Source organism: Nipponia nippon, unplaced genomic scaffold (genome assembly GCF_047370975.1).
Source record: "Nipponia nippon isolate SJK-2023a ecotype South Korea unplaced genomic scaffold, ASM4737097v1 scaffold_5, whole genome shotgun sequence".
Taxonomy (NCBI): Eukaryota; Metazoa; Chordata; class Aves; order Pelecaniformes; family Threskiornithidae; genus Nipponia; species Nipponia nippon.
The window spans coordinates 61,283,217-61,307,326 of record NW_028262369.1 but is presented as its reverse complement, the minus strand read 5'-3'; the positions used below and the strand labels follow the sequence as shown (position 1 = coordinate 61,307,326).

General features: G+C 36.2%; 1 protein-coding gene across 1 annotated transcript in view; it reads left to right on the top strand.

Annotated features, from left to right (window-relative positions):
- Positions 1–339: 339 nt before the first annotated feature.
- The window catches only part of SPAG16 (sperm associated antigen 16), a 410,847-nt gene continuing 387,076 nt past the window's right edge, over positions 340–24,110 (top strand). The window contains 7 exon segments of the mRNA XM_087731487.1: positions 340–437; positions 4,482–4,528; positions 4,957–5,055; positions 10,275–10,402; positions 16,444–16,581; positions 22,275–22,382; positions 23,811–23,928. Coding sequence (XP_087587613.1) covers positions 380–437; positions 4,482–4,528; positions 4,957–5,055; positions 10,275–10,402; positions 16,444–16,581; positions 22,275–22,382; positions 23,811–23,928 — 696 coding nt within the window. The 5' untranslated portion in view covers positions 340–379.

Genomic DNA, 24,110 nt, shown 5'->3' with positions numbered 1-24,110 from the left:
GGGACACGGAGGCCCGCCCCGGCGTCGCCAGCGACCACCCTGGAAACCTCCAGAAACCTCCTCACTCGCGAGCAAACCCCCTCGCGCCCCCCGCCGAGGCCGCTCCCTCGCTAGGAAAATGCGTGAGAAGCTTCGCCTCGACTTAGAGCACCCCTTCGGACCTCCGGGGGCAAGAAAGTGAAGCGTGAGTTAGCGCTAAATTAAACTAAATTAAATTAAATCGTCGCTGGGAGGGGGGTGGGGGGTGAGGGGCTGTTCCCGCCGCGGCCCCGCCCCGTGGCGGCTGCTCGCCCTGGGACGGGCGCGAGGCGCGGGCGCCTCTTCTCGCGAGAGGCCGCCCCCGGCAACGGCACGACGCGACGGCGGCCAGGCAACGGCCATGGAGGAGGAGGAGGAGGCGGCGGCGGGGGGCTCTGAGGTGTCCTTCTGCCTGCAGAGTATCCTTCCTCCGCCGGAGTATTTTCCTCCTCCGCCTCCTCGTCTGAGGCGGGCGGCTGGGGGGTGCGGGGCGCCCCGGGGTCCCGCCGGTTCCCCGCCTCAGGAGGCGAGGGGCGCGGGCGGGCCCGTCTCCTGAGCGCTCCTGCCCTCCTCTGTGCGTACTTGTCCTCCCCAGGCGGGGGGACCCCGCCGGCAGCTTGGGGGGGATCGGGCAGGGCGAGGGCAGCGCTGGGAGCCGGGGCAGCACCGTTCCAGCAGGAGACCCGCGGGTTGACAAGTTATTTCACAGAAAAAAAGCGCCAAAAAAACCCCCAGCACCTTGTTGCTGCTTTTTATGAGTTATTGCCCCTGGAAGCTAAAAAGGGCTTTAATACGCGGGTTTCTTTTCCTGCAGAGACGGTAGGATCTTGGCTCACTTTAACGTGGTGTTTGTTTTGGGAAAAGCAGGGTAATTTTATCCTCTCCTGCTGATGGGACAGTCTAAGCAAGCGTTAAAATTCTGAACCGAAAGCGTTTTGTTGCCTCTTGTCTTAGTTGTTGATCAGTCCGTGCAAAGTATTTACGGAGGAGTGACAAAACTTGTCATTAAGACTCATAGTCCCAATGTGCTGTTGTAAAAGGTGCTTCTTTCATTTCCCAATGCCTGCCACGCACAGTAACGGACGAGATGGTTGTGGTTTTGTTTAGTACTGTGTGTGACCAAGATATAAAGATTATGATACAATAACCTAGACATAATTTTATTTGCTGTGGCTTTTAGAGGAAAAAAATCAGTTTGAATTCTTTTCACAATTGAATCATGGCAAATTATGTTAGGAGTTTATGGCTTTTAAATATGTAATTTTTGGTCAGGTGACCTAAATTCTAGTTTTGTCATTAGGTCAGACTAGCTCTATCTGTTCTGTTTTGTAGCTGTGAGCTGCCAAATCAAGAAGATCTTGTGAGCTTTGTTTTAGAGGCTAAGTAATCAGAGCTTAAGCGTTAGGCTCTACCAGTACCGTAGTTTCTCTTGCCTTGCTAGAATTAAGATGTAAGCCAATATAAAAGCAATTTAAAAAAAAAAAAAAAGTGACAGATTGGCCTTAGTGAGCTTGTGCCTCAGTTTCTACCTTCTTGAAACTGGACAGCTGTTTTCAGTGTGATGTTCTTAAAGCACTGCATCGGTACACATGTTAAAATAATCAACACAGTGTTTGCTGCGAAAATACAGTAGTTTTAAAATCAAATTCCTCTCTCTTATTGTGCACCTGGCTATGATTTTTGCAAAAGAGAGGAAAAAAATAATCAGGATTTTTAAAGTAACATTTTAGTCTGTGCACAGTATTTGCAGCGATGCATCGGTTTAGACCATAGTGGATCGCAAGGATGGTCAGGTCAGTAGAGAATTCAGGAAAAAAACAAGAGTTTGAAACTGTTTTACCCATCAAGGGTATACTGTGGTGATGCTTCTGTCTGCATTGAAAGATTTGATAAAAGCAGAAAGAAATAGTCAAGATGGGGGGAAGGATCATTTGTAGCCCATACAAAAGATAGCTTTAGGAGAAATAGTCTCTGATCAAATCACTAAACGTGGTGTGAAAAATCGCTGGGTGCAGTATTTTATTTAAATGTACTTCCTTTAAATAAATTTTAAGTTGATAAATACTGTGCTATAAAGGAAGGAAGAGACTGTGGGGTTCCAGAGAAGTATGCAGATATTTAGTTCGTACATAGAATTAGTACATATATATGGAAATTGTCCCCTGCTTTGTAGAAAAAAAAGTTGTACTCAAGTATTCACGCTATACAAACACAACCACACTTTTAAAAGTCTCATTCTTTAAAGAGAGAATGTGTAGTCAGCTAGCTAGTGCTAGGATATCTTAATCCAATTAAAAAAGGGGCTTTTTAGAACATTACCCTAGCTAGTCAGTCAATATTACTGTGTCTTTTCTCTTGACTTGCCTGCTGCAAGCATCCTCCTTGTTTTTTCAAACAGTAAAGGAAACCTATTCCTCCTGCTTTGCACTGGTGCCTTGCTGTTGTTTCCTTTTCGTATGTCATCAGCAGTTCAGGTGAACTTTTCTCCCTCTGAGTTGAAGGAACGAAGTCCAGGAATTAGGAGTTGTTCCATTAGGACGTGGCCAGACACTGATGCGAGGACCAAAACGTTCCTGTTGTACTGGGGAGCAGGCAGACAATTGAAAGGTAGCCTGATGCCCGAGTCCCTGATCATTATCTCAAGTCCGTAGGGTCAGCTCTTGAAAGTCATGTCTCAACATGGGCTATTTTCATCTCTTCTCTTCGCCTACCTTGGTGGACCCACATATGGTGCTGGAGTACTATGCTGAGAAAAGGTGTGTTCATTGAACCACAAAATTTCTTTGCCCTCCTGTTAAAGTCAGAAGAGTTAATCCAGATTTCTTCTGGTGTGATAGAGAGCAGACTTAGACCTGTTAAATCTAATAGTTTGGGGGTTCCTTCCTTTTTTCCTCCCCTTATGAAAGAAAGCATAGTAAACATTTTTGGAGATGAGTTTCTGCACAGTTCAGGTTTTAGAATTAAACATTCCAGAGTCAGTCAAGTTAGAAAATGAAGCTTTTGCAGAGAGCAAGATGCAGAGAGGTGGTGACTTGAATTCAAGTCCTGTGTTCCATATCTGCAGTCTCTGATGCAGTAATTTGGGAAGTGAATTTGGGGGCACATGTATTATAGGCATTTGTTCTCAGGTACTAAGCCTAGATAGGAGATTCTTAAGTGTTCATGCCAGTTTCCTATTTGTATATACAGTTTTTATAGTAAGCATGTAGTGTAATTGGGCAGTTGGAGGTACACAGATGTGCTTTGACTTGATTACTGGAAATAACGCCTTTATTCACTCAACGACTTCCCTATTTGTTTTTTTAGTTTAGAAGAGAAAATGACATCTCTCCAACTTCTACCTCAAACCTCACATCTCTCTAAAACAAATGGTGGTTATCCTTTTTTGGTCCATGATCTTCAGCTGTTAGCCTTCTAGATGGTTACAATTCAGCTGATAGTTTTGTTGATGCTGTGATGCTGGGGTGTTGAATGCAGATGATACTTCTACATATATATTGTACTGTGAGAACTGTAGCAAAAACCTGATTTGTAGGAGAATAATTCAGATTTGGGAAACTTGATGCAAAGCTAGAAAATCATGCATCTTTCTTTTTTTATATAGAAGTTACTATTGAAATTTGATGTGTGTGAAGTACTAAATTGCCAGCTTTTTTTCAGAAGTTAATTTCTGGTTTATTTGCATGGGTCATTTGTAGGCTAACTCATTTCCTAGGGAAACTGTCAACAGAGCATCTTGCTAAAAACAGTTTCGTTATACTTTCATGGGCTGTGAGGCTAGTGGTGGAAAAAAGGTTTATTTGGGTTTCTTTTTACACCATTTATAGTTATTTTTAATGAGAAGTTTGACTGTAAAGCATTTGAAGGAACCGTAGATAATTTCCAAATGAATGTTTACATTTTGAAAGTTTCTTATCTTTTTATTGTAGCTGTGTTGTAATTATTAACGCACTTGTATCAGCTTCAGTAAATGGTTCTCTAGTATTCAGTGTTTGATCTCAGATGTTCATGTTTGAACTTGTACAGCTGAATTTCATTTAAAAATGCCATTCTCTGAGAGCATGAAGTTAGTTGTGTTTAGAAGCGTAAAGTCTGTGGAAGTCTCAGTGTAGTAAGACCCCTGTAAAAACTGATGATTGTGTGAGAGCAGAATTTAGCTACCGTTTAACTCCAAACAGTGCTTGACTTCTAACTTAAATCTGATGAAGCAAATTTTAATGGTGTTTAAACCTGCTATAAAAACTTTGAATCTAAATTCTGTCTTTGTGCACATAGTTTTCACTGGAGCTGGGCATGTTCACCTAAAGGCTGAAAGAAGCCCTGAAAGTGTAAAGGCTTGTGTCAAAAAGCACAACGGCGAAGATGGTGATAACGGGTTTATAGATGGTTGGTTTATGATACTTTTTTTTTAACTTGGAACTCATCACATGGATCAGCTGTTTCAGACTTAACAAAATCTGCAGAATTTACCATAACAGATGACTCTAAAGATGATTATCAGTATGAAGAGGTAATTTACTAAATTGATAATCTTTTGATATATGTGGTAGAGTATTCATGTTTCATTCTTTTGTTTTACTTCATCAGTCATAAAAACATCCTAGGAGAAATGATACAAATCGCCTTTTATAAAGTGTGGTGATGCTAGGCATATCTTTATTTTTCAAGAGAAGATTTAGTGTCAGTTGATTTGTTATGTTTTACTTTCATTTGAATGTTAGATACTTTTTTTTAAAGATACAGGTATTTCTATTTAAATGTTTCAGCTTATTTATAATTAATATTTCAGTAATATAAATTCTATTTAAATATGGCAAAATATTACTTTAACGCGAACGAGATTATTTTCAGTAGTTGTACTGGGAGTGGAAATGGTTGTATTCGGAACGAAAGATGTATAAAATATGTTGATGCCTAACTTCAAATAATTTCATTTAGGTTCCATCAGATGATGAATTCAGTCTTCAGGAAGATGATGAGGATCTGTCAAAGGCTTTGCAGGCTATTCAAGAGCAGGCTGAAGATGCACAAATTTTAGTAAGAACTTCCTAAATGTTCTAAGACTCTGTAATTCAGTTGGCATTAGTGGCTTAAAATTTACACGTAATTTATTTTAATTATGAAATATTTGCATGGAAAAGATTGCTTCTTATTTTTTAGGTTTCTGAGGGTAAACGTATGCCACAGTGGAAAAGGCACCTTAATGTTTCCTGGGTTTCATCTTCCTTTAACTTTTGCTCATTTTATGTTCCATAACAACCTGATATTGCAAATACATGTTACAAATGTACAGATAGATTATTTAAAATATATTAATGTTATTACAGTGTATCAGTACTTTAGAGTTTGTTTCTTTATCTGAGTGGATGGAATGAGAATGTGATCCCTGATACAGGAAAGAAACTGCATGTGCTTAAGACCCACAGAAGCTTGTACTCAAATACTTTGCTAAAGAAGATTATTCATATATTGAAAATAAAGAATGGGCTGTTAAACTATGTTAAATCAAAATATTAATGAAATTATCAATCATTTCACACAGTTTTTGAAACTTCTTACATTTACAGTTTGTTTTCAAAACAGTCATGTAATGGTTCAGACTTACACAATAGGATTGTTGTATTGCATTTTCCAAAATGTGATTTGCCTGAATTTACTTGCTTATAACAATCTAATGGAAAAGTGCTTTTCCCTGCTGTGTTTCTAATATCATCACTATCTTACAGCCTCATCAGTAAGCTATTGTCATAGTCTTCGTTTTGCAAAAGCAAATGATTAATAATGAAAAGATAAAATTATCTGAATGATTCTTAACATCAAAATGGAGGAAAATGTACATTTTCTTCTGCACTAGTGCACATCAACAGATTAGTTTTGTATTTTAGATAAAACTTTGAATGAAAACTGACAATACTGGAGTCTTATGTGTTTTGAAAGTGAATATACCTGAAAAGATGGCAGACGTTTTAAAGACTGAACATGCTTGATGTTAACCAAGTAGTGGAAATTCTTAGTGTTCTTTAGAGATAACTGAAGTTATGTCTGTTTTACTGTGTGAGTTGACATTCAAATAAAAAGTGAAATAAGGAAGAATATTTTTAATCTATTGATCTTATGACAGTGCTATATTTAAATAATCTTTTACTTCTTTGTTGATTTGTTGAACTTTGAGTGGTAGGAAACAATATGCTAGTATCTATCCCATTTAATCAAACTGAAGAAAGTGTTACCTTTCCTTAAAACAAAAGAACGTGTGTGCTTAAATTCTCTTTGATTTTGCGTTTATGCTAATAGATGTCTGTCATCTTGCTTCTTGACTCATTATTTGGAGGTTTCATTTTTTCCCATAATTTTGAAACTGAAATAGTATTTCCAGCCTTTAAACAGAAAGACATGAATAGAAGAATATTTTAATACACCTGCTAGTTCCTTGACAGCTTTCATAATGCTTTACTGTATATTTTGTAAGGCTCAGTGACTAGATTGTTTGATGCTAATTTGCTGGGGAAAAAAAAAAAGTGCTGCAGTGAGTGCTTTTGGTGACCCAAGTTAGAAGTACTGTTTCCTGTGAATTAATCTTAAATCAATATCTAAACTCTGAGCTAAGCAGCACAGTAGAAGGCTGTCTTCACATGATAAATAATTGGTACACTTTTTCAATTATTAGCTTCTAATCTTGGCTAAAATAGGGTAAATTAGGTAATAACCATATCCTGGAATAGCTGCTCTGCGATCAACATTTTTAAGTGATTATGTATATTTGGTGTTCATAGTAACTTGTATACCTAATCCTGTATTAAAGATTGCATTTCAATATTAGATGCAAATCTTTTGGTTAAGAAAATAAATTATATAGAGAAGGCACAGATCAAGTGAGCATCCCAAAATATTTAAGCTATTTGCCAAATGCAGATACTGAAATTAGAAACTATGGATATTTATAGTAACTACAGTTTCTTGTACGCTGTGTAAAAAGGTCAAGTATAACTAGGAAAATCTAAGAAAAATGCGTATTTTCAAACTTCTTTGCAAAGTAATTAGCACTAATTACTAAATGAAGAAGAGCAAATGTAAGAAAATGAGAGATGGTGCTATTCACCTTTTTGTTTGTTTGTTTGTTTAAAATTGGTGTGTGGGAATTAAAGTGGATATTGAGACACATTTTCTTTCCTTCTGGATCTCTGTATAGGTGCCGTGAAACTAGTGGTCTTTAAGGAGTTTGGTGAGGCTCCCTCACCAGTTACAGTTCATGTTTTTGTTTGGATCCCAACAGGGGAATGAGGGTGATGGAGCTTTAATCTCTAAGTATCTTCTTCCCCCAGTCTGGAGGTGAAATGGCAGCTGATTCAAAACACAGCTGTGCTGGGCAACACATGGTTTGGATAACAGTGATTCTGCCTCCTGTTCCTGTTCTAGTCATCATTTGTCCTTTTCAGTTGCAACTCATTTTTTTCTGTTGTCCTTGTTTTGAGACATTGTAATATAATATAAATTATTTTTAAACACAAGCAATAGAATATTTTGCATATGAAAGAAAATTTTCTGCTGATACGGACCCTAGGAAAAGGATACAGAACTTCTGGAAAACGACACACACAAACAAAAACTGGCTGAAACACTTTCTTCAGTAGTTACAGCTATGACACTTCTATTCCAGGATCTTTATTTTCTTAATATCCCAAATGATAATCTGGGAGATATATATCTGATACATTGTCCTTCATTAACCTTATAGTTCATGTAGGTTTGATTTTTAATTTGTTTGAATGTATTAAAAATCCTTGAATTCACTTTTTATATTCTTTTTTTAGTTTAATAAGTTTTGCGAGAACATCTTTTTTTGCTTTCCAGAGAAATTATTAATTTATTTGGTGTTTATCTTTCTTCATTGGACAGAAATTCTTGTGAGTATTGGGGAAGTCCTTACAGTTAAGCTCTTATCAATTAATTTATTTTGCTGGCCATATTTGCAATCCTTACACTTAAAATGTTTTGAAGATTTTAATTAAAAAAAAATAACCAAGAAATATTTAACAAATATGTAACAAAGCAAATATTTAGTTTGTTTATTTTGACTTAATGGTCAGAATCCTTTATTAAAGTGTTTTGTCTGTATAGCTACTAAAAGAAAGTGGTTGGCCTAATATCACTCTCAAAGTCTGCAGAAGAGCTAGGAATTTAGTTCTGGTGTCCTGAGGCCCTGTTCCAATACTGTGCCTGTTAGACTGCATTCATTTTTCCGTATATTGTTCCCTGCTCGAGCTTTGGTTCCTGAAATGATTCTCAGTGCTAGTATCAGCTAATAAATTCTCTTCTGCACAGATGAAATGAATTCCTATCATATTTCCATTTATTAAGGGAATCAAGCTGTGTCATTTCTTCCGAAGACTGGCTTTATAGATGTGTTTGGGAAACTACAAGCAACAGTATTAGACATTTACGTCACTTAGAATAAAGAAAGAAAAGAAGCAAAAAAAGGGATGCAGCTGCATGTCTGCAGATGTACTCTTTGGTTCTTGTATTACCACAATTAGAAAATAGACCTGTCTGATGTACTGTATCTCTAGTATTGAAAATATGCTAAATATTACATTGCACTTGGCATATTGTATTATTCATAATACAGTGTTACATGGCCTTGATCGTACATGTACAATTCTTTGTTTATATTAGATAGGTTGCTTGAATTAAACACAACATTTTCTGTATTATACAAAATGGCTATGAGATTTTCCAGTGCAGGGCATGCTGCGTGTTTTTATTTTATCAAGAGAAATGCCTTTATCTGCAGGTAATTTATGCAGTCATGTTGATAGAGCTCCCACTAAGGGCATGAATAAGCCATAAATGGATGGAGTTATCAAAAATCGCTGGCCAACAGATTCTTTTTTAAATGGATGGAAGAAATAATTTGCAGTCACAGCCTTTAGCATGTCTTGATGAATATCTCACTGGATTTTTTTTCAGTTTTGCTAGTATTGAAGAAAGGAAGGTAGGCATGTGTGGAAGTGGTATTTTTTTTTTTAATAATGTGTAGCTCACATTATCATAGCATCTGAGTTTCTTTCAAGAGTGCACTGTGTGATAGTTGTCAAGCTCAGGTTTGTTCTGTCATCCTCTCACTAGGAGGACAGGCATATGCAGTATCTTGTCTTAGCAACCTGTGTTGTTGAGCAAGTCCATTGTAGCATTGTGCCCATGTGGGGTTCCCAAATGCTGAGACCCTTATATTTAGGTGTGTCAAATTGCTGTAGTCCATTTAAAGTCTGAATTAAGGCCACCTCTTTGGCTGCCAAAGTGTGGCAGTCTCTCTCATCTGGTTATCTTTAAATGCATTTTGTGGTGGGGGGGGAGGGGAGAGGGGGTTAGTCTCAGACTGGGTCATATTTTACTTTTTTCATACCTCCTTGCATCTTGAAATCTCTCTAGGAGAGCTTAATATCAGGCTATGCACTGAGTGGGCTGAGTGAGGTTCAGTGAAGGAAAGAAATCTGCATTGCAACAGAAAGCTGTGAAAGGGATTTTTTTTTTTTTTTTCTCTGTAGTAGGATTGCTCTGTTTTGTTTTGATTCTGCTTTTGGTAACTGTGCTTGACCCATGAGCTGATCATATCTGAATAGCTGTCTGTCTTGGTGGCACTGGAGGAGCTGCGTATGAAGCCTCAGTGTACCATCTGCATTCTGCTAACACTTGTAGCAATGTTGTCTGGCAGCTTCATTCAGTGTCTGCATATGGATGTTGAGAAGAAAAGGGAGAATTGATCTTTGTGAGACTTCTTAAGAGTTCTAATGATGGAGATGCAGTTCTTTCAGTCTTTCTATTGCATGCATGATTACAAAAAGAATATAAGCCGTTTTACTATCACCTTGGACTTTTGCATTTTTCATTAGATGAAGTACTGATTTTTCTCATCAGTAGTTTTGAAGGGTGCTGAAGGGTGCAGGAGTCTGAGAACTAACATTTTCTCGCTGGTCAGTGACAGAAGATCATCCATCAGTTTAAATAGTTTCAAGTCCATATCAGATTATGTCAGGTTCAGAATACTTAAATCAGGTGATTTTTGAGTTATTTCTCATAACATTTCACAGACCTGGCCATTAGAAGGATCAGTGATTACAGATCTGATCAGTAAAGACAAGGAAAACATTCAGCTGTACTCCAGTACATCTGTGACTTTAGATGACTTCAGAAATAGAAGGTATGATAATTACATTTCTCTTGCAGGTTTAATAATAATTACCAAATTTTAATTTCAGGCTTTGCAATCAGTTCTGACTTCTGAGAAATCGGTGTCTGAAATACCTGAAGCAATGGATGACTTCATCTGCAATTTCCTGGTCAGACTGGGAATGTCCAGAACCCTTGACTGCTTCCAAACTGAATGGTAAAATATTTTAAGTGGCGATGTTACTTTGAGAATTAGGAAAGGGATGCTTAGGATTCAAATATTTCTAGTATTTCAGGATGTATTTCCAGAAAACTCCTCTGAGTACAAGTCATTCTTAAATACATTAAATACCTAATAAATTTATTCATGTTGAGAATGAGTATTGTTTTAAAACTATCGGTTTTTATTGTTTTAAGGACAGACTTCAAAGAAAGCTGAGTCCAGGGATCTCCTAAACGGGTACCTTTGAAGGACTGTATGCATTTCACCTAGCTCTAGACATTTACAAGCCTGAAGTGGTCACCTGAGGTGTCTTTTGTGACCAGTAAAGAGAGATACTCATTTTCAGGATGCAACTCAGCTGAGTTGTTTAAGCCATTTCCTTTAAGATTAAATGAATTCAATTATTTTTTTTCAAGTATATTCTGCTCTTCACTGACTACCAATGGAAACTAGAAACCAGCTGCAGTTCAGAAGTCATCATTGGATCAAATGAGTCCAATGCAAAATGACCAGCATTTCATTTCAGCAGTGTTGAGAAACCATATATGGCTTTGTTATTTTCTTGCTTTCCAGAACCAGGGTGCCTGCTTAAAAACTGAATGTTTTGTAGTATCGTATAGTATTTTCACCTTACTTGTTTGGGTATTTTTGGACATTCATCATAGGTACCTTGCATTTTGAAGTAGAATAATCACAATTTTTGATACTTTGTAATTTTTGGTACATCAGTCAAAATAATATGGTTGGCTAGTTTGTTTTTTTTCTTTTTAAAATTTAATTCATATAGTAAACAGAAGACTAAACTCTGGAGCTGTTGCTATCTTCTTTTTCCCAGCTTTTATAGATTGCAGAGATTTTGTCCGTACTTCTTGCAGAAGTTCAAAAATGCAACTTTGTCTAAATACTCCACTTCCTCCACCTCCTTTTTGGAGCAAAAGGTTGTGCTTGTCATAGAGTCCTATTGAAATACTTTCAGTTACCAGCTTGCTTTGAATCTGCAAGCTACATTGGAAAGATTCTGAGAAGTGGAAACACCTCTCTGAATTACCTTGTAGTCAGCCTTTAAACATCAGAGGTTCAGAGATTTGTTAATAATGTCTTTTGAAATTGTTTAATTTGAAAATTAGTAAATTTGAAAAGTTAGGAACATCTTTTTTTCTTACAAAAGCCTTGAAGCTTTTACATTTTCTCAGAAGTATTCTCTAATGAGGAAATCATTGCTGCTGTTTGCAAGGCTGTGATCTTATTAGTGTAGAGCTCACCAATCAGGTGTTGCCTTTGGAATTAATAATGATCTGGTTTTTGATAGCATAACAATGTGACTTAAATGATTCCTTAGAGAAGGGGCACTATAGTTCTGTATTCTTTTTCAACAACAGAACCGATATGAATAGTGTTAAGTTTGAAGCAGTTTAACAGTTTTTATGGAAAATATAATTAATACTAGACAGATATAAATAGTGACCTTTTTATGAAACTACAGCTTTCTTTGAAGCACTTAGAGTCTGAATTTATATCAATGGCAAAATTCAAATTGCTTTTTAACAGAGCAAGAGCAGGTCTTAGTAGGCCCTATCTTGTAAATCCTTACTGTACATATATTTTTTTTTTTTTCTCTATAAGTAATTTCAGTAGCATTACAAATGAGCTCAGCATGTCAGGATCTAATCTTACTGTATTGAGACTTTTTCTGCATTAATACCTTATTTCAAAATGTTTCATGTTGGTTTGAAATAGATAATTTACAATATTAATGAAAGTGAGAGCAGATTAGTGTACTCAGGTTCCTCATTATGTATTGGGACGAAACTCTCGCTCTCATGCTGTGGTGATCAAGTACTAATGGAATTTAAAATGAGAAATTAATTAACGTAGAGAAAATTTATCAAAAGGCTTGCTTTGAAATAATTGTCTGTCTGAGATCTAAAGGTCACTTAAATTGGACCAAATTATCTGTGTTTATTTCAGAGTTTGAGAAAACATTCTGTTGTTCTACCCAGCTGTATAAAATGTCATGATTTGATTGTTTTATTTTAAGCCAAACCCACTCTTTTGCTATGATGTCATGAATAATTTTACCACACTTGTAGTAATTTTTTTAACTTAAGTATTTTTTTGCACATACACTTTTTTCTTCCAGTTACACTTTAAGGAACTTAAAATTAGACTTAAATTATTTTTAGAATATCTAATTTATCATTAAATTTTCTATTCCTTTGATATACAAGACTTTACAGTGCTTTTGTTGCTTATTAAAGATACTGGATTGACAGCTTTGGAGTATGAAGTGCAAGGGCTGATCAACTGTAAATTCATGCATCTGACAGTCTATACCTCCTAATCCCAAAGAGCTCACTGCTGCTGGCAGCACGTTGCCAGTCTGATGAGCAGATGAATCATTTGCTGTTCACACATACGCACAGAGCTATCACTGCGATTAGTTAGTACACTCATTGGGCTGGTGATCTCTGACTAAGTGTTCCTAGAGACCTGGTGGTGTTTCAGCTTGTGAGTAAAAGGAGAGCTGCAGACTAATTATGGAAACATGATTTGAAAATTCTTTTCTGTATGATGTGGTTAAAATTAAGAATGAACTTACGTGACCAAGCAAGGTTAAAAGCTAGTCTGTCTTGTGTATGCTGTGCAAAGATTGCCTGGGTTGTGCATAACGGAGCACATGCAACAAAGCTACTATGTCTTCTCTGAGCATAAAGGTAGACTTGTTACAAAAAAATTCCTTTTTGCAGAATGAAGAAAATGGATATAGGTTGTGACCCTCCATGTCACAACTCCCTGAAGACAGTGGAAACAACCTGCTTATTTCACGCAGACCTAAGCTTTGTCTGCTCTGTGTCCTCTTTGGCCTGGAAATCATATGGTCACATTATGTGTGTTGTGCTCTGAGTTCATAAATCCAGAGAGAAATGAGAGTTATCGGTTCCAGGACAGCATCACGCTAAAACAGATTCAGTTTTTGGATTAGAATGGGCTCAGAACACAAGTGAAGTAACCTCAAGTTTGATTTGTAAAAAGCCATGTGGACATACCTGCTTTCTTGCCTACATAACAAGCATAACATGATAATATAAATTTTCTACTTATGTGGTATAATAGATTGAAGGAGTACACTAGGGCAAAAAGGTGCTTTATTTTTCTGTGCTTATTTCTTTCTTAGTGTTCTGTTGAAACTGCTTAAGAGGTTATCAGTTGGAATGATAACTTTCAGTAAGAAGTTCTTGTAAAAGCTGCAACTTGAAATTTTAATCCCTAAATGTATCTCTAGGTGAGTTACCCCTTGGTAAGGGATTATCCTGAGCTACATACCAGTTAGTTTATTGCAGGGCCTCTCTGCAACCTGAATGCTTTAGAACTCTTAGAAACTTGAATTCAATGTAATGTATATAGTAATAATGTATTATTTTTAGTCAGTCTGCACTGGGCTTTGATCATAAAATCATAGTTGACCATCTGTTCCTTAGGTTTCCAGATGCTTAGTTAATTTTAAATAGCGATTCAAGAATAATAACTCAGTTCTGAAAAGCTTAGAAAAATACCTGTGTGTGCACGGAACTAACTAATTTAATTTGCATCGCAGTTTCTTTCTATAATGGAAAGAAGTGAGAACAATAGCTATTTGGCAGTTGGCTAGGTATGTAGGAGTTCCATAAGTTTTACAGGACTAGGTTGATGAAAGATAATGAGATTTCACAATCCAATTTTGTTGTGTGGTTTTTTTTATTCCGTTTCTGCTACATGCACAAAAGCCTTCATTTTCAGTAGTGTTCTTAGACAAGGGCATAGTGAATTTGTTGGTATTAATTGTATTTCATTAAAATTGCCTTTCAGAGTTCTTAGCACTGCTGGAGGCTAAGTTCATCAATTATCCATGTCTGATGTGTCTTCATGCAGAAATTTGATGTTTTTCATGAGGTGCAGTTAGGGCATTCAGTGGAGAAATTTTTCTGGCAAATAAAGGAGTATGTAGAGTTGTGATCATTTGCAATGAGAAGTGCTCTTATTTGCAGTATTTCCAATAGGTATTGTACCTGCTCATCAGTCAATGTTTATTTGGAGGAAAAAAAAAAAAGACTAGGCTTCTTTCTTAGTAGTAAAGCCTGTTGCTACTGCAATTTGCTTAAGAAAATGAAGTGATGATAGAATGAATTTTGCTTTGGACATGCTCAGTTTAACTTTTCAAAAACCTTTCATCTACTGGTGGTGAATGTGAGTGACACTTGAATTCATAGGGATGAGCATTTTCAGAAGTATCCACAGAATGCAAATAAGTAGCTGACCGTAGGAAGCTCTCATTTGGACATAAGAGTTTCTAACATTCCCCTTAGGTTTTTTTGGAGGATGTTAAGTAAAAGTTGCTTGTCAGGTAAGAATCCCTTATACTACAAACACTTTTTGTTTCTGCAACATGTTTTATTGATCTAGGAATGCTGTGCTTACTGTCTTCAAGTTTCAAATCTGTCTGAGTGCAGGAGATAGCATTTAGTGTGTATTTTTTGTCTCTAATTACTGCTGTTCTTTTCATACTTCCTCATTACTTGGGAAAAAAAATGCACAGATTCAATGTATTTTTCACCTGAAAAGGCAAATAGTGTTTATATTATTCCTTCTAGTGAGTTCAGAACATCTTCCAGCTGCAGTCAAGATCAGCAGGGAAGAAGATTGTGGGGCTATAGTCTTTATCTGATACAAATTATTTATAGCTCCATTGAGCCTATGCTGAACTGATATCATGGCTACAGTAGTGCACAATGACTTTGTCTTCAGTGGGTCTATAAAAGTTCGTACCAACTGAAGGTCTTGCTCTTCTGTCTTCCAGGACAGAAATAGACGAAGAAATAGATGTTTTGTACATACACGTACTGGATGCTGGAATCACTTCTGCAATGTCTGCTCGCACAGAACCATCTTACGCTCGTATATGTAGACTTGAATCTTGGTGTCCTTTGAAATACTTTGACAAATACTGATAGCTTATAATCATTCCTTGAACAAGCATGATTCTGTAGAAGCATTTATTTTGTGTAGCAACAGTCGCATTTTTTTGATCAAATTTAGCTTTTTTGAATTCTTTCTAATATCGCCACTCTCTTTTTTGTATAGAAGATACTTAGGTACTTTCAGTTGCTCTGTATTTAAATACCTTTAAATTAAGCCTAAAACGAATGATGTCAACACCTGCGTTCTTTTTACTGCCTGTTAGATTATTCTTAGCTTTTATTGACATCCTACCAAAAGAGGGATAGTCCTAAAAGATATGAGACTGACTGACTGGACTTTATTGCTGGGGGCCATAGAAATTCATAGGTTGCTACACAGCATTACATGCTGCTCCGGATTCTCTTTGACTTCTTTCTCAAAATGCAAGTTAGTCTGTGCAAGTATTTAACTAAATCAGCCTTCAGGCTTCTACATCACGGAATCATGTTTTCTCGGGGGCTGGTAAAATAGGTAAATATTGGTAAATATAATTAAATAAGGAGAGGGGAACATAAGTAAACAGGAAGGAATGAAGAAATTTCCCTAGGTGAGCTCTGTATTCCATGTTGAAGATAGCTCATAGAATCATTCATCCAGGTTACCTGCAGCTTTGTCATCCGAGTCCTGAAAAAAAAAAAAAGAAATCTTGCATATATTTGAGCGTAAGAGATAAAAAGGATTATGAGTGTATACAAATGTTATGTGAACAAGAATATTTTTTTCTGTCTTTCATTTAAGCTATTTGGAAGAAAGGAAGGAAAAGAACAATTGTTTAAATTGAAGTACTGTGTTACACAGGACATGTCTTTTGACTATTATGAACAATAATACATTTTAGAATGAAAACCAGTGAAATAGAACGCAGTGTGGTGGGATAGTACTGTTGCTAATTGTTAGTGGTCATAAAAGGTAAATGCCTTGAGATGATAAATACCTTTGTGATTCTAGTTTAGGTAAATGCTAGCATGAGACGGGAGATACCAGTGAAGTGAGAAAAAGGAAACATGGAATAAAATATTTCTTCTTTTCTTTTCTACTAGGTATGAACTCATACAGAGAGGTGTGTTCGCAGCCAAAGATATTGGATTGGTTCCAACTGTATGTACCCGCAACCAGCAACTTGAAGCTGAGAATATGCATTTGAGGAAAGATTTGGAAAACTTTAAACTTGCTGCAAGGTATGTTATTTGGTCTTAATGAAACTTTGATATACAGTAGTAAATGGCCAGATAAAGTAAACCCAAGTACTTAATGGAAATAATAAGTTCCTGTTTGTTATGCTGGCTGAGCATATTTTTACTTCTAGGTGACACTTGTAATTAAAATTCAATTTTCTCTAAGCTCTATTAGAAACCTAAATCTTAATTTCTTTTATTTGTATTTAGTGGGCTATAGAAAATAATTTTCAATATCCAGTAATCACAACAAATTATTACGAAGAATCACGAGAATATAATATGTAGAACTAGAAAATAAATGGTTATGTGCATTTGGTATTAAAATACAGCACTATAAATTACAGCTACCACAAAACATCAACATAGGAAAAAAATCACTATACATTTATTCTTCATTTTTTTAATTGCAAAAAATGTATCACTCTGGCCCTAGTGGTAAATGGTATGTCAGCGTAAATTACCATCATTGATTATACTTGTGTGTACGTTGTAGTAGCTGATTTTACAAGCCAGTTGTACTTCAGTCATAAGAGAGTTAGAATATTTAGCCTGTGTAATGGAGATGCAATAATGAACTACATGTAACAGTCTTGTCTGAAGAATGATACGTGTGTATGTGTTCATTGAGAATTTACCCTGAGACCTAATAATGCACTCACTTTGGTTTTGCCAGTGCTTAGTTTTAAAATATCGAGCCGTAAAAATTTTAACTCTATCCTTTGATTTTCCTCAAGCTACTAATTTTCATTTAGATTGTTACTTTATACGAAAAATAGCTGCTCAGATCTTAAATAATCATTGCTGCTGCTAATAACGATAGTCAAATTATTTTCCAATGATAATGATTTATTACATTTTAAGTTAATAAATTAATTGGCCATAGTCTAATAGTTAAGTAAACAGCTTTAATAAGCAAGTCAAATATTGTGTAGTCTAAATATACTGTTGCACTGGGAGATGGGCCATATAGAAAACATTCCTTTATTTTAATCTACAGCTTCTTTGGACAATGGATAGTTAGGGATTGTCTCTCCTTTGAGTGGGAGAGTAAGAAGCAGTAATGCATAGTAAAAGAAGGAAAGATGAAAGCTGGTCCTTCTGAAATTTATTATTGTAATTTTAACAGGCTTTCCTTTCTTTTATTATCCCCCTTTTTTCCCCCCCCCCCCCCCCCCCCCCCCCCCGTATGAAGAAGAACATGCTATAGCAAGATAATCTGCGTGGATTCTGACTTGATAAGAGTTTTCCTGGGTTTGCTGCATTGCTACATCATTGTTTAAGAACATAAATCTCAAAACCATTTCACCATGCTCATGAATAAGTTGGGTTTTTCCCATAAGAATGTCTATATACTCTCCAGGGTGTCAGAAATTTTTTTTTTATAGCAGATGTCTAGTTAAAAGGCGGAAAGATGACATGATATTGTGCAACAGGAAGAAAGCAGGAGAGGGAAAAGACATTGCCAATATGCTAGGCTAACTGTTAAATAAAACTCCCAACACTCCCTTAAGTGAACTGTGCTAAAAAAAAAAATAAGTAAATCCATGAACTGAAACCATGCCCTGCTTTTTCACATTCTAGTGTTTGATGAAACCTGGTGGTAAACAAGTGAGTCATGTCACCTGTTCGGTATTCCAGAGAGGGCAGTGAGATATAGAGCAATTTTATATGACACTAGTTAGAAGTGGGTAAATTCTGTTCATTGGCATTTACTGTTGAATACTGTGCTTATTCTGCATGTACCGTGTTAAAAAACTATTAAAATGAGTCCTTCTCCCTCCACTTGTAGGGAGAGCTTTATTTTCTTAGTCTTTCTGCTAATATTAGGATGGAGTATATGTAGATGTAAAACTTGGTTTGTGCTAATGGTCACTACTTCATTTTTTCAACCTTTTTATTTCAAATAACTTTCAAAGTTTTCATTGATGCTAATGTTAAAGTTCAGCACTTTTGTGAAATTCATTGCACTTGTTTTGAATAATTTATGAATTAAACCAGTACTGTTTCTGGAATAATGGGTGAAATTGAGCATTTCAGCTGTATATACCATGAGTTAGTGTTCCTTTGTGTCTTTTGGATAAACCCTGATCATAATCCTCTATACTAAATCCATTTACTGTAGTGGCTGTTAACAGCATTTTTTTTTCTTGTTTGTGCATTCAGTAACTGTAGTTGGTACCCTTGCTATGATAAAGCAAATCTTCTGGCAGAAGCCAAAATTACCTGGAGGACAACTTGAATTTTCAAGTATTGTGAGGGAGAATTCACCAGCTTCACTGAAAACAGAATGCCTAAGAGCACTAAAGAAATGCTGGTTTGACTAGTTAGAAACCAAGGATTTGTGAGCAAAGCAAGTCTCATATTCTGCTCTGTGGATTAGTCAGAAAACTTTCATTGTGAGATACAGTGCTGTGAACTGTATTTGAACAAAGCTTTTAATTACATTTGGTATTTCTGAGCTTGGTACTCTTTACAACCATCTTGCAGAAAAAAGATGTTATTTGGGACTTAGGCAGTATGAGGGCCCAGGATAAACGACTGTAAACTAATTATGTCCTGCTTTAATGTTGTTTAGCAATTGGTGGAAGAGATTCACTATCTAGAAGCTAACTGTAATTGTATTTTGGGTATTTTAATATAGCATTTACATGATTGCACAGCAACTAGGTGGGCAAATAGAGTAGATTGCAGACTGTTGGTTACATTTTGCTGTGGCTTTTCATTATTTAAAGAGAAAATCACAATCAGCTTCACTTCCTGTATACAATGAGTATATATATTTTAATAGGTTGTCCAATGTCTGAAGGCATCTTGAGATGCAACAAAATCCCTGATTGCATACATTAAAAGAAATAAATATCAGCATAATTCTTTTACTCCAAAGCTAGTGCTAGTTATTACCTTAAGGTTTAGATGCACTACTGATCTTTATTTAAATGATTTCTAAAACCAGCATTGTGTTGTGAAAGAAATCAAAACTAATTTTATGTTGGTTTGCCATGTGACAGTATTTAAAGTATACCTTAAGTGTACTCCCTTTCTCTTTCTTTTGTCTTGAAGGCTACAGTTGAGCCCCGATTGATTGGTAAGGGATGTTGTTATCTGCTGCAATATTTCTTGAGTGGAAGCACAGATATTCTTTCCAATATGCCAGAAAAAATTGGAAACATCATCTCTGAAAACTAACAACTCTTACAGGAGACTAGTTAATTCATTGTCTTCAGTGATGATTTGTGTTATTCAAGCATTAATATTCTAGTAATATTTGCTTGTGAATTGAATAATAGATTGTAATTTCATAACAACATTAAACTCTGCCTCTCTGATGATTTAAAATAGCTTGAATCCCATATATTTTGGTGTTTTCCTGTGGCCGGACCCTTTGTATTGCCCTTGTATTTGAACATTTAGGTAGACAACATAATGGTATATCAGTTTTAAGATTGTGTTAATCACAGGGACTGCTAACTGTGATATTTGTAAGTTCTTTAAACATTCAGGAATTTATTAGGTAGATGGAATGAAAGTTGTGTACAGCTTTTGAATGAAGTTTGTAACTCTGTTCAGAAACATCAGTTAGGAAGTTTAAATACTTCCGTGTATCTTTCTGTCCTGATTTTTGGAAGCATGCTCACAAATATACGCCCAGTTTACAGCCACAGTAACACTGAAAATATAAAGCAATCCTGGAAATCATATTTATTATTACTGTTAGTGGTATCAGCAGCAATAAAATCCTCAGCTGATCTCCTATTTCTGTGCCAAAATCTAACCGTTCCTGCACATATTTCTCCACTTATACAATGAAACAATAAAGTGCATGCTTCTTGTATTGTGCACCATATTTAAATGCATGTTTAATTATGTGGTATGTTTAGCATCCTTGCTGCTAAATGCTATAGAACCTAGATGGAGTAAAAGCGTGAGAGTATGCTTTCTAAAACTGTCTTTATTTCGATTAAAATTTTAGGGCTACAACCTGCAGCATGTTGGGGAATAAAGTCCCACCTAAATTCAGTGCGAACAGGGCATGTAATTCACCTTTGAAAATCCCTACTTGATTTTATTGGACCTTGCCCTCTTCTGCTATTTTTATCAAACTACTTGAGAAAATTTTAAATGGAGACACCTGCAGTCTTTGACATATATCTTAACTAAAAGAAATGGATATTGGCTTTGCTTTGGCTGTAGCAACATCTTATACTCTCAGAACAAGTCATCTGCTTAGCTCTGAAGGGGCAGGTTTTGTATTCGAGATCTTATGGCAAGTCGGACTTTGAGAGTGGCGTCATGATGGAGTTGTTTCACAGAACTATCCCGAGACCACTGATTCATTTACCTCTCAAATCTTTTGCCGTTCATGGGAGCTTGAGCAGAATCATAATCTGTACTCTGTATCCCATATCCTAAGTTACTCTGTTTCACTACTTCTGGTATTTGTGCACATGCATACACAAAACTATCTGCATGCCCACAGCTCCTTTGAGCTTTTCACAGTGTTGCTGCAGGGTCAGCCCTGCCTGTTTTCATTTACCTGCCAGCTTTTTCTCAGCTTTGACTGGTATATAGTGGCATTAATTCACTGTGCTCTTCTTCAGGTCTTTCTAACTGTTCCTGCTACAAGCAATAATTCACATGTAAATGTACACATCTAATATGGTAGTTTGTATAGGTAATAAATATAGCAAATGCATGTATAGTAAATATAAATTATTTGTACAATTAAATATAATGCACTGGCAGTTATGGGTCTTCTTCCTGGACTTGTGATTTTGGCATACTCCACTGTTATAGTGGTTTTCCTAACTCCTCAGGTCCTGTTGGAGAGGAAATGAGCTTTATTTTTGCAAAGACCAAATATCTAATTTCTGTGCAAGGTAATTTCAAGCTTCCTTTGCAATTAAACAATTCATCTGCTAATCTTTCCTGCCAAACCCATATCAGTAAAGGCAAGGAGAAAATATACAGGCTATTTTCTTTTATGTTTATGGAGCAGAGTATCTCAGGGTGTCCCATGGCTGTGTGTAGAATGTGCTTAGAGAATACCAGGTTATCAGTATGTTTGCAATTAATTTTGAAATGGAATCCTTTTCCTTCCTGCTGTCACGTACAGGGGATGCTTGGGGACAGGCTGCAAACATGATTGAATAGAGCCTAGGACTTTTCTAGCACAATTTTTTCCAGAAGCTCCCTAAATGCAAGTATTTGCAAGGCAAGGATAGTTATCTTTCTGCATGTGTCCTTCTAGCATGTACCATTATGTTGGGCTTCAGACACAATGTAGATATTAAGCAATCAGTATTGCAATGCGTTTTCACGTAGATTTTTAAACCCACAGCGAAAGTATTGTTTTCTAATCACCTGTAATTTGAACGTGTACCTTCACAAGACCCCTTGTTCTTAAAGGAAGTTTGACGTCTGAGATGTATAATGCCAGAATCCAGATTCGATCTAAAGGAACTGAGGAAAGGTAATGGTGAAGAGCACCCATGGTTGTGTACATCAGCTGGCAGGAAAAAGACCTTGAAAGTACAAGTTCTCCATCACAGGGCATACTACCAAATGTTTCCAACTTGGATACAGTAGGCATGTGCATATCTGAAAATTAATTCTATGTGTATTCAGCATACCCTGATGAGCAATTAATAGGAGGAGACTAATACTTCTCTCTTACATTTTCTGTTTACATATAGCAAGGCAAAAGAGGCTTTCGTAAAAATGCAGAAAGAACGTGACTTCCATCGAATGCATCATAAGCGAGTGCTCCAGGAGAAAAACAGGCTTATTTGTGACTTTAAAAGGTAAAAAATGATTTTAATTACTATACATGTAACATTAAAGGTAACTTCTTAAATTGTTGCCTGATAATGAGATAACGTTGTGGAATTTAAAGTGCTAAAGTAAAGCTAGCTACATTTAGTTAGTGTCCTGGTATATAGCAGTTTCATCTGACCATTCTGCCATGTCTCTTGAACAATTTCTAATGATTTTTTTTATATTTTCCATTGTGTGATGTGGCATTAATAAATACAAAGTATTTCTAATAGTTGAAAATATAAATGAGGCTTTCTTTTACCCGCATCTTTTTCCATAAATATATAGTGATTTCTGGATTTAGATCCTTTGTCCACTTTAAGGGTAACTGGTGTCACACTGAGTTCAGAACCTTTGCTTTCATGATTCCCATAGATGGTATTTTCTGTCCTTTTACATCTTGATCTTCCTATATGAAATTTGCTATGTTGCTTTGGTTGCAAATAAGCCCAAACTAGTCCATTGGTACTGAATTGGAATAGGTTACTTTATAATATTTAGTTCCATAATTTTGTCATTCTGGAATTCTGTAAGTTTTCTATTAACTGTTGTGCTTCTTTCCCTCCACGAGTAGAACTTTTATGTTGTCCATCTGAAGATCACTGGTCCGGGTGGAAGACTTGAGTTTAGAATCTCTTCTTTGTACATGTTTATGCCAGCACTTGTTTTCAAATAACATTGGGGAGTGGCTAACATCTGCAGCTCCAAACAAGTCACAGAATTTTGGCTTGTCAATATTGTTTTCGATAAATGCATGTAATAGCAACCACATGTTCCACATCTTAATCTTGAAATCCATACACACTAATGCAAGAGAGCACTGTTCACTGACTTATCCTCTGTGTCAGCTTTTTGCAAAATGCAGTATTTTTGAAGCTTAGTCTCCTGTGTTTCTCTTGAAAGATTATATATCCAGCTTCTAGTTGTTCTGAAGAATTAAAGTGGTTAAGTATTCTAAATGCAATGTGCAGTGAAGAAAGAAATCATATTACAACTGTTTTGTCTAGATTAGGATTGTAGTTGGTAGTCAGAGAATAGCTGTAATTCTTTCTTCCAATAAAATATCACCCGTCTGCAAGAAAACAGAAATTAACAAAAATTAATGTGCAGTATGTGTACGAAGGATTAAGAACAGGTCAAAACTGGATGTATTGTTTTGAAAGATATGACTAAACAAACTATGAAACCTCTTATTGATCTGACTTCTTATTTTGGGGTTTTTTGTTTGGTTGTTTTTTTTGTTTTGTTTTTTTTTTTCTTGTGGTATTCCAGTTGGGTGGTTCCATACTAAATACCTTTGTCTCCTCTCTGTTGACCTTTTGGCACTTTTATTTGGGGAAGAAAACAGTTACACGGACATAAATCTCTGATTTAACTCATCTTTGAGGAATCATTTCTCCTCTTCTTGTTCACAGGCTGAAGGCACATTATGCATCATATGAACCAGTGCTGAAGCAGTTGACTGAAAAATACCAGACTACACTGAGACAGAAAATGTTAACTAGTTTGGAGAGAGACAGAGCAGTTGGACAGGTAAAACTTGCAAAGCTGTAAGGAATGCTTTTGGTTTTTACTTTGGTAAATACAGAGGATATTTCTGTTAAAGCAACTCACTTAAGCAATAGTTTGAAGCAGAATATTTTAGTGAGTTTCATGTTATTTAGCAAAATGTTAATATTGAAAGTATGTGAAACTTAGTGCCACAAAGTAGTAGT